The sequence below is a fragment of the Teleopsis dalmanni genome, chromosome 2 (genome assembly GCF_002237135.1).
Source record: "Teleopsis dalmanni isolate 2A chromosome 2, ASM223713v2, whole genome shotgun sequence".
NCBI classification, from domain to species: Eukaryota; Metazoa; Arthropoda; class Insecta; order Diptera; family Diopsidae; genus Teleopsis; species Teleopsis dalmanni.
The window spans coordinates 189688712-189700581 of record NC_051847.1 but is presented as its reverse complement, the minus strand read 5'-3'; the positions used below and the strand labels follow the sequence as shown (position 1 = coordinate 189700581).

General features: G+C 27.1%; 1 protein-coding gene across 1 annotated transcript; it reads right to left on the bottom strand.

The window, feature by feature from the left end:
- Positions 1-5215: 5215 nt before the first annotated feature.
- On the bottom strand, positions 5216-10739 carry LOC119682234 (zinc finger protein 12-like). The gene is made up of 21 exons (XM_038095614.1): positions 10678-10739; positions 9952-10341; positions 9602-9894; positions 9392-9524; positions 9239-9322; positions 9066-9149; positions 7793-9006; positions 7612-7744; positions 7465-7548; positions 7323-7406; positions 7184-7267; positions 7040-7123; positions 6899-6982; positions 6759-6842; positions 6605-6688; positions 6461-6544; positions 6321-6404; positions 6179-6262; positions 6039-6122; positions 5899-5980; positions 5216-5835 (listed from the first exon to the last, which is right to left on the bottom strand). The coding sequence occupies exons 2-21, from the start codon at positions 10225-10227 to the stop codon at positions 5813-5815; spliced, it is 3246 nt and encodes a 1081-aa protein (XP_037951542.1). The 5' UTR covers positions 10228-10341; positions 10678-10739; the 3' UTR covers positions 5216-5812.
- Between the last annotated feature and the right edge of the window lie 1131 nt (positions 10740-11870).

The following is an 11870-nucleotide window of genomic DNA, read 5'->3' as shown; positions in this document are numbered from 1 at the left end:
TATCTACAGTATACTCCTCATTTCTTAATAGTTGATCAGTGAAATTTTCATGTGGTTCATCTTTTATAAATTGTTCAACTAAATTATTATCAATTGATGTTCGAACATGTGTTATGTCATTAACTAAACATTCAGGAGCAGGTGTTTCCGCTGCTATATTATTACTATCAGTTTCTTGTTTAATAGTACTATATATTTCATTTTTGAGAATTTGTTGTGAAACAACTCCCTCACCAAGAGGCTTTCTGTCTTCATTAGTAGCGCCAATTATACCTCCTGGGACAATAGTTTTTTGTACCATTTGAATATTCTTATTTTCTAGTGTTATAATAGTGTATAATTCGTTGTTTAATAACAATTGCTCTGTGGTTGCTGTAGGTACTTCATTATCATTCAATTGTTGTAAAGATGTGTCATCTTCAACCGACATTTTGTTGTTTTTATTAACGTCCAACAGACTTTCAGAAATACTATTTTTGGGTTCTATTTTTATATTCTCATTTTCTATTGAAGTACACAGTTCATTATTTAATAACGATTGCTCTGTAGTTATCTCTAATACTTCATTTTCTTTAAATTTTATATCAGTAGTATCATCTTTAATTAACGATTTATCGTCTGTAGGAAAAAATATTTTATTACACACATTACTACTACTGATGATGTCAGTTGTACTTAGCAAACAGGAAGTAGACTTTTGATGGAATTTCAATTCAAATTTACAATCAAAATCTTTGCCGCTCATTTTGTAACCATAAAATCTTCCACAATTTTTGTGTTCTTCTTCATGCAACCTCATCAAATCAGATGTGCGCAATTTTGCATTACATATAGAACAAGAAAATTCATTGGATTCTGAATGCGTTATAAAAATATGTCGCTCGTAGCCCATTTGTGTTTTAAATGATTTTGTACAATCCGAACAATTTATTTGACCCATCTTAAAAAGAGAAATAATATGATATAAGAAATATTTTTATATTAAAAAATTTTGCTAACAAAATCTATTAATAAAACTGAAAACCTTTCCATATTTAGTTTCGTATAAGAGCTTCATCTGTGATCTCATAATATAATCTGCTTAAGAACTTTAGCCTTAGAAGCCTAAACAGGTTTGTGCCAAAAGGACGGCGTTATACTAGAAAATATTTTTTGGCAATGTTTTTGCAGTTCATAAAATTATTTATAATAAAAAGAGTATAATAAGAACCAAGGGGGGATATACTAGAAAACATTTTTTATCGTGTTCCTACTACATTAATTATAAAAAGATTTAACAACGGTTTAATTTATGTTCTCATGCATGTATATATGATATATGCATGTATATATAGTACGAGTATATAGTTGGATTCTTATTTGGTATTATATTATAAATACATTCTGTGCTCAAAAACTGAAATTAACACTATAATTTCTATTTAATATTATTAGTAAAATATAAAAATAAAAACATAAAAAAATTGTATAGTTTTAATTATGTAAGGATTATATTGTACAAGCGGAGTCCGCTTGATTAATAAAAGGATTTAACATCATTTCATATACATCAAATTAACACTATGGTTGTATTCAATTGATGAATACATATATATATTTTTTATTATTTCAAACACAATACGTACAATAAAATAAATACATGTTTAATTTGACTACGACTAGTTCAAATACAAAGAACTATTAAGCAGTTTTGTCAAAGACTTAGTGCTAGTAGAGTAGTAATCAAAAATATTATTAGACTACTAATTCAGGAGTAGATCTGAAGGCTTAGTTCCTTTAAGTCTCCTCAGCAGGTCGGATGTATTAGACAGATGTTTGTCTGTCTCGTTTGGATGCTGTTGTAATCGTAATCGTTATAAATATATATGGCAATATATATGTACATTAATACGTCATTTTGTAAATATAGTAGTAAAAGTGAATTATGAAACATGAATGAAATTGAAAATGTATAATAATGTAAAAACTTATTTATGTTTTAAAAGGCTTTTGTGAGACTTAAATAAAAAACTTGATATTTCAAATATTTTATTTTTATTTTATATACTAATTATTTACAAAAATATTATCGATTATACGAAATTCATTTGAATTTTTCCTTAAAGTGGAGTATTATGTCAACGGTTCGCGTAAACAAGTAGAGGGTCTATTTATACTGGAATCTGTTTGCAAATTGAGTTCTAAATAATAAACAATTATATTTCTAAACAAATTCTCAGGCACAACAGACTAGAAGGACGAACATATAAAATAATTTTCTACTTATTTGGCACTACAGTCCAGTGTGAGTCTTGGTTTCCCTTATGTAAATTAATAACTATTTAATTTTTAAATGAGATCAAAACTTTTAACTAACTATTAAACTTGAACTATATATGAATATTTTAATAGAAGACCTTGGAGTTACCAAATATTATTCGATTACTAAAGTATTCAATCTCTTATCCTGGTCGTGTTATTAATTAAATATACTGCAAATGTTACTCATTATTCACAAATAATCTTCTTTCATTCAATTAATACTATTTATTGTTGGCATTAAGAGACTATGAAAAACTTACATGAAATATGTCATGACTTTCACCGCAGCAAAAACAAATATCTTCATTCTCAATACTAATAGTGTCCTTTTCAATTTTTTCCATATCATTCATCATTGTATTTTACGAGCGGTAACCACTATTCCAGTGACACATTCAGATTATTTCTTCACACCTAAAAATTAGGATTTTAGGAAATTAGAATTTAGAAGAATAAAAATATACCAATTTTAGCATTTACCTACTTAAATAAACAAAATAATTTTTTATAGTGAATAATAAAAAATGAATTCACTCCGTAATTTTGGAGGTCAAAGTTAATTGTAGATTTTCTAATTTAAACTCTACAATTATCCATACAATATGCGTTTTCATTAAAACATCAAATAATATATTTACGTTAATTTCTCATATATAAAAAATTATTACAAGCAATTTGTGTTATGAATGATACAAATAAGTTGGAGAATTATATACAATTTGTACAAAGTTTAATTGGTTCACAAAATCATAGAATAAGTTTTTGTTAAAACACAACTAAAACTAAAAACTTTATTGACTTCATATTTGTTGTTCTTTTAAAATGTGTCAAAGAAACAATGTAATTAAAAAAAATTAGAGTTCGGTCAACCAGCCCAGGGTTGTAATTTATGCGCACGAAAGGTAATTTTTTACAAATTACAATTTAATCATAAATTTGCAACGAAAAGACTTGAACAAGCTAATCGAATAAAATTATATTTAATTATGCTGTGTGAATACATTAAATAATTCATGCCATTACCAAAATCGAATTGGTTTATAATTACAACACAGGTTTTCATAATAATGTTTCCAGCTGATTACTCATCAATATATTAAAATATGCAGGGACCGAAAATAACAGTTATTTTAAAATTTTTTATGAAAAAAAGCAGCAACAAAAAGTTGTCTAAACTCTTATTTAAGTAAATAGTTATCATTCTAACAACTTTTATCCTTAATATTATGCATGCTTTTTATATTTGTGCTTTTTAAAATAAAACTCAAAAAATAATAATTATTATATGCCTTTTATTTTTTTCGCGCAGCAATAACTCTTAAAATTTGCTTCTTATTTTAAAACGCACAAATAACTGGTATACTTGCGTTATATAATATAAAAAGCAAGAGTTATTTTTAAAATGAAAATATAAAATGCAATTTTCATACAAGGTAGTTGTTTTTGCAATTCCATAGAAAATGTTTGAAAAGGTTGGTGTAGGTAAAGATTTAGTTCAGTTTTTTGTTTTTGTATTTTACATACAAATTTGTTCTCCTACAAAATACGAATGTAAATACAAAATATAAATGCAAAATACAAAAACAAAAAAACTGAACTAAATCTTTACCTGCACCAACCTTTTCAAACATTTTCTATGGAATTGCAAAAACTACCTTGTATGAAAATTGCATTTTATATTTTCATTTTAAAAATATCGCGCAGAATTTGCGCGATACTCTTGCTTTTTATATTATATAACGCAAGTATACCAGTTATTTGTGCGTTTTAAAATAAGAAGCAAATTTTAAGAGTTATTGCTGCGCGAAAAAAATAAAAGGCATATAATAATTATTATTTTTTGAGTTTTATTTTAAAATGCATATGATAACAGTTATAAGATGATTTTTATTTTTTTTATGATAACTGTTACGGTCCCTGAAAATATGTAACAATTGTCAAAATAAAAACCCGAAACGATAATGTAAACACTAAACCAACTTTAATAAATTTCCTTGACTAAAGTTTGTATAATTTTGCAATGAAGCTACTTGAACAAGCCAATTGAGTAAAATTATATTTAATTATGCTGTGTGAATAGATTAAATAATTTATGCCATTTCAGATTAAACGAAAAGTTGTATTATAATCTGCCTTGAATGTATATTAGATATTGTATAGCAAACATTATTGATTCATGTTAAATGTAATTTTATTATCGACAAGAAATTTATTAAAGCTTTGTTTTCTTTAGGTGTTATAATACATGTATGTATATTATTTAAAAATTGTTATTATTTAAAAATATTTTAACACAATATTAGCTAGAAATATAATTAATTGTTATGTGAATTCGGAAATTCATCCGATCATGCTAAACTCAATTTGATTTTGTCAAAAAAATCAAATCAACTTAACAGTTTCATTTTACATTTACCCTGAAAACATTAAAAATGGATGGAGAAACTGTAAGTTTAGGCTGTAGTGCTAGCTTTATGTTTAAAGCCTACTTAATATTTAATAATGGAAGATTGTGACACAACGGTTAGCGTTGTTTACACACAGACTAAAGGGTATTCATGTGAAACTACATCAACCGGACAAATTCATAAACTTAACAAATCCCTAATTTTGTAAGATGACAGTTCTGTTAGGTAGGTAAGAAAATGACCCCAAAGATTTTAAATCTTATATCTAATAATAGAGGAACGTTTAGATTTAGTATATTTTTTCAACTTTAGATATATAACAAATTACTGTTTTAAATGAATCTCGCATTCTCTGTCACATATCTATATCTTTAAACTAAAAATTTTAATTTTCCTTTATCTTGTTTTATTTCATATTTTGTGTTAATGACAACATTAGCTTAAAAATAATTTAAATTAAACTTTTATTTAACTTAATTTTCTAAATAACTTCCGTAAACTTTTTCTTGATTGTTAACTACATTAACAACGTAGTATGGATAAATTACATAACGTCGTCGGAATCTGACAAAAAAACTGATCAGTTATTCAAAGCTTAACGTGAAATACAATTTTAAAATCAAAATTCCCAAATCGTTGGCTACGTTTTATCCATACATAAGTAAAAACAATTTTTCTATAGAAAACAACTATGCCATGCGAATACACCATTGTACTCTTTTTGGATTTACTCTTTGAAATTCTAAAACTTTATATTCTTTTAGAATAATTCGTTAATAAAAACTTCTGTAAATGTTCAGTTTCTCCGCTGTTGCACTTAAATCTGTTATTCATCCTGGGTTTCGTTTTTACGCTTCCAATAAAATGAAATCTATACCAGATTTCTGCTGCTTTAGTTTGTAAAACCAAACTGGTGTAAAATGATAATAGCAACGTGTGCTTCATATTTGAATGTTTTGAATATTTCTTTATATGGTCCACAGAAAATTGAACGTAAATGAGTTTTGCTATGATTACAAAGTACAGTAGTAACAAAATACTTAATCCATATTAATTACAAACTTTTGCCAATGTGTTGTATTGTACGACAACTGATTTAACTCTTAAGAAAAAAGTTTTGATTGCACTATAAAAATATATACTTATTATATTATATTTATTTTTAAATAAAAATAATTGCAAAACTTACTTTGTTGTATTCGTAGAATTTCTTCAGCATGACGCCTCATATGACGCTTAAGAGAGTCATTAACATTAAAACTTTCATTGCACTATAAAAATATAGACTTCATATATTTAATTTCAAATCAAAATAATTACAAAATTTACTTCAGTGCATTTATAGGGCTTTTCACCAGTATGTTGTCTCATATGACGTTTAAGCGCCTGCTTAACAGCAAAACTATTATTACACTATAACAATCATTTTATTATTGTATTTAATAACGCATAAAATTAACAATATTTACTTCAGTGCAAGAGTAGGGTTTTTCACCAGAATGCAATTTCATATGACGATTTAGTGATTCCTTAACTGCAAAACTTTTATTACACTAAAAGATAATATACTTTTTATATTTCGACTTAAATTAATACAATTGTAATATTTACTTCAGAACATGTGTGGGGTTTAATTCCAGTATGACGATTCATATGACGATTCAGAGAGTCCTTAATATTAAAACTTTGATCACACTATAAAGAATACAAATTTACAGCTAATATTAAATGAAAATAATTGTAATATTTGCCATAGTGCATTTATAAGGTTTTTCGCCAGTATGCTGCCTAATATGACGTTTGAGTTCTTGTTTAACACCAAAGCTTTTATTACACTATAAAAAAATTTATATTTATTATAATTTATTTTAAATAGAAACGATTTTGCTTATTACTTCAGTACATGTGTGCGGTTTTTCACCCGTATGCCGCCTCATGTGACGTTTGAGGGCAAGCTTGAACGCAAACCTTCGATTACACTATAAAAATTAGTTATATATATATATATTTTTATATTTATTTTGAAGTGAAAATAATTGTAATATTTACTTCAGGACACGTAAAGGGTTTTTCACCAGTATGCAGCTTCATATGACGATTTAGTGATTCCTTAGTAGCAAAACATTGACTACACTATAAATAATATATTTTTTACTTTATTTTGATATTAAAATATTTGTAGACTTTACTTCAGTGCATATAAAGGGTTTTTCACCAGAATGTCGTTTCATATGAAGTTCGAGTCCTTGTTTACGAGCAAAACAATGTTTACACTATAAAAATATATTGTTATTATAGTTATTCTTTAAAGTAAATATTTCGTTTATTACCTCAGTACACATGTATGGCCTTTCACCAGTATGTCGCATCATATGAGCACTGAGTGCTTGCTTACGAGAAAAGCATTGATTACACTGAAAACAAATTTATTCTTAATATCTTTATTTTTGAATCAAAACTATTAAAATCATTACTTCTGTGCATGTGAAGGGTTTTTCGCCTGTATGTCGCCTCATATGAAGATTTAGTGCCTCTTTGATAGCGAAACATTGATTGCACTATAAAAATGTATACATCAGATTTAGTACTATTTGGAATAATTTCAATATTTACTTCACTGCATGCAAAGGGTTTTTCGCCAGTATGTATCTTCAAATGACGCTTGAGTGACTCCTTAACAGCAAAACTTTTATTGCACTTAAAAAATATATACTAAATATCTTTAAAGTTAAATAAAATTAAATGTAAAAATTACAGTTGTGCATGAATAGGGTTTTTCACCAGTATGTCGAGTCATGTGATGATTGAGTGCTTGCTTATGAGCAAAACATTGTTTACACTATAAAACAAAAAAAGTCATTTTATATATATAATCTTAAATTTAAAGAATCGCAATACTTACTTCAGTGCAGATATATGGTTTTTCACCAGTGTGAGAACGACGGTGGTTTTCCAATACACTCAACACCGGAAATTTCTTCTTACAAAAGTCACAAGTAAAAGGACCCTCTCCTTGCTGTATACCTTTACGCTTTCTAAAGAATTTTAAAAAGTAATTTTAAAATATTTATTAAACTACTTACTTTAAAATTGCAGATTTATTAATATTATCACCACTTTTATGTTCTTTAATGTGTTGTTTCAACGAACAAGATGAATTTTTAACTTGTTTTGAATTATTTTCAAATTCTTCTTCTTCTGTGAATTGTAACAATAAAATCTCATCTGCAATGGATGTTCGATCGTCTGTAATAACATCAGTCAAACTTTCTGAAACAGTAGCGACCGGCTCGATTTTTATGTTCTCACTTTCTAGTGTTATAACACTGTATAATTCGTTTTCTAGTAATAATTCTTCTGAATTTGTTTCAGCTGCTTCAAATTTAATAGATTGTTGTATAGCAACCGTGCCAACTACAGTTTCTGGAATAGCAGTTTCTAACTCCAATTTTATTCTCTTATTTTCTAGCGTTGTAACAGTGAACTCTGCATTTTTTAATAGTTGCTGTCTAGATATTTGATGTGGTTCATCTTTTTTAACTTGCTTTGCTAAATTATTATCAATTGAAGGTATATCGTATGTTATGCTATTTAAAGAAATACCAGTTTCAGGAATAGCATTTCTAGTTTCTATATTGATACTCTTAGTTTTGTGTGTAATAACACTGCATGATTCATGATTTTCTAACAGCTGCTCTGTAACTATTTCAGTTATATTATCTTCTACTTCTACTTCTTCTTCTACAACAACTTCACCTTTAACAAGTGTTTGATCTTCATTGGTAGACTCAATTACATCTTCAGGGATAATAGTTTTTTGTTTCAGTTTAATATTCTCATTTTCTAGTGTTATAATAGTGTATAATTCGTTGTTTAATAACAATTGCTCGGTGGTTCTTTCAGGTTCTTCATTTTCATTTAATTGTTGTACAGTAGTGTCCTCTTCAACCAATGGTCGATTGCTTATATTGACATCACGTAGACCTTTGGAGATACTAGTTTTGGGTTCTATTTTTATACTCTGATTTTCTACTGTACTACATACTTCGTTTTCGAATACCAATTGCTTTGTAGTTGTTTCAGATCCTTCATCTGTTATCAATTGCCGTTCTGGAACAACGTCTTGCTTACTGGATTTGAGTTTTTCTTTACATTGATTACAGTCAAATGGATGTTGAATATGTAGTCGGGTGGTGTCAAAACTTATTCCACTTTCATTGCAAACGTGAGGCGTTCTGATAGTATGAAGTTCAATATGAAGATTGACCGAATCCTTAATAGCGAAACATTGATCACACTATACCAAATATATACTTATAAAATTAAATCTTTGATGAATATAGTTAGAATATTTACTTCAGTGCATATGTAGGGTTTTTCATCAGTATGTCGTTTCGTATGCTGTTTGAGCATTTCTTCAGTAGTAAAACATTGATTACACTATAAAAAAAATATGATTTAAAAATAAATTAAAAATAAAATTTTTCTTGATTTATTTATTATCAAGTCAATATAATCTTGGTATTTACTTTAGCGCAAGTGTATGGTTTTTCACTAGTATGTAGCTTCATATGACGGTTGAGTAATCCCTTAGCAGAAAAACTTTGGTTGCGCTGTAAAAGATAACTTCAAATACTTAATATATCTAATATATCCAAAATAAACATAATTAAAATAGTTACTTCAGCGCATGTGTATGGTTTTTCGCCAGTATGAGAACGACGATGTTTTATCAATAGACTTAATACGGGAAATTTTCTATCGCAAAAGTCGCAAGCAAAAGGACGATCTCCTCTATGTTCAAGTTTATGCTTTCTGCATCATTTTTAACGAAGTAATTTAAAAAAATCAAATATATTATTTCAAATTTAGCAATAATTTTTGAAACTTACTTCAAAATTGATAAATTGGAAAAACAATTTTTACAAATGGGGCACATATTTTCTTCTGTTTTAGTTAATTGTGTGTTCAGATGACGCTTTAAATGTTCTTGTAAACTATCTAAACGAGAAAACATTTGTTTACACACCTCACAACTGATTGTTTTATATGTGTTCGATGAACAGGAAGTAGACTCCATATTAATTGCTTCCCTCTCAATTTTTTCAGTATTCTTCATCATATCTGCTTTTCGTAAGTGGTAATCACTATCGAACTGACAAAATGCCGAATGTTTTTTAAACTCCTATTAGAATTAAAAAGGATTAAAAAACTATAAAATAATTTAAGCATGAGTACTTACACTAAATCGTCTAAACGATTTGTGACATTTACCACAGATGTGTTTTTGAATACAATCTTCACCATCTTGCTTTTCATCATCGCTTAAAGGTGATTCTTCCAATAGGAAACTATCGCTATTGGTGATAGTTGATTCTGATGCTACAATAGGACACCCTTCGTTCTTAACGGGAATGTTTTGTAAATCATCATGATTCATTTTCATTAATATTAGCTGTACTGGTCTACTTTCCACTTGGACCAAGTATGTTTGTTTAGGTGGAAATGCATTAGGCATGCACCCGTCACTGACAATTTCAACGTAATTAGTTTAGCGGCTAATACTTTGTTTTAACACTCGGTATAAAACTCGTTGTAATAATATAGTAAAACAGTCAGTAGTGAGCAGCAGCTGCAAATATAATAAGAATTTGAATGCCAACTCATAATTACAGAAAACTTTTTCATAACATAAAACTATTCTAACATAAAACTATACTATTCACATATACAATTTATCATGTGAAAAGACATTATCTTCTTTTATATTTATAGATATTGCTTAATGCACTACCGATATAATTTATATATATTTATTTTGAAATTTAATACAAATATCGCCTTTTCTTACTTTAATTACATTGAAAAGTGGAACTTAAATAGAATATAAAAAATTCTGTATCAATATTGATAAGTTAAATATATTTATAATTTCTGCTGTTTATTTATATAACGAAAAAATTTTTACCTCATAACATAAATAAATCTTAAACTCTATAAGATGTCAGGTCTGAGCTGCTTAATATTACGAAGTATCTTCAAAATATAGTAAAGAATGAAGTCAAAATAGAAATTCAAAAACATTTGGTCTGTCATGGTAGAGTTGCAATTTATGCTTTCAGATAAACTCGAATCTACACGAAGCAAATTTAAATTGATACATTATTCCGACTACAGTGCATAATAATAATCTTTCAGAGTAGGAAAAAAAATACTCGCAACTTACGAAAAAAACGGGCCAAGCAACTACAATGCTATTAAAATCTTTAATATATAATATAATAATGCGAATATAACCTAAATATTCGCAAAATATTTTATGTCTTAAGTTTCATCGCATCCAAATTCAAAAATTTTTCTATTGTGAATGTTGACTGGAAATACGTTGTAAAATTTCAGACATCCGTTCAAATCAAATGAGTATTTCATTTACTAATAAATTTAAATACATAAATAAATAAATTAATTTAAATATATAAAATAAAAATGCTTATTATAGCACTTCTAATATTGATTTTGTTTTTTTTTTTATATAAATTAATTAATTTTTAGTGTTTAAAATTTTTATATTTCATGTTGTACACAACAGAACAAAAACCATACATATGTCAAAAATGCATTTATCGTATTTTAAATTTGACGCCAATTTGTTTCAACCAGACTTAATGTTGTTTTTTACAATTCTAAATAAAAAAAATAACAGCTAATGTTAACAATCAATCGTTTGATATGATAAAACTAATAGAACATAAAAACTTAAACTACTTTATTCTTTTGGAGTTACATACTTACTTTTATTATTTATTTATTATTTTATGGGCTATTATTAAACTTTTAAAATTTAAAATATAGGTTTTTCTATATAAAGTTGCTAACGTTTAAAAGTTTTTTGATTGAACAACTGATCTTATAATTTTATAATTAGGGTTTTTATAATGAAACAATATATAAAATTATGTAAGCTATTTAGTTCCCTGAATCGTGCTATTCTGTCAAGGTTTAAATACTTGCACAGGAAAAATAACCTTTATCACTGCGAAGAACAGAAGTTTTGATGCTAATCAAACGTTTACGTCTGCGATCTAAGTTACTCCATCTACTTAAAACAATGAAATGCTCAGCCTGTGGGAGCATTAATGTCGATGTGATCTAGAAATTCTA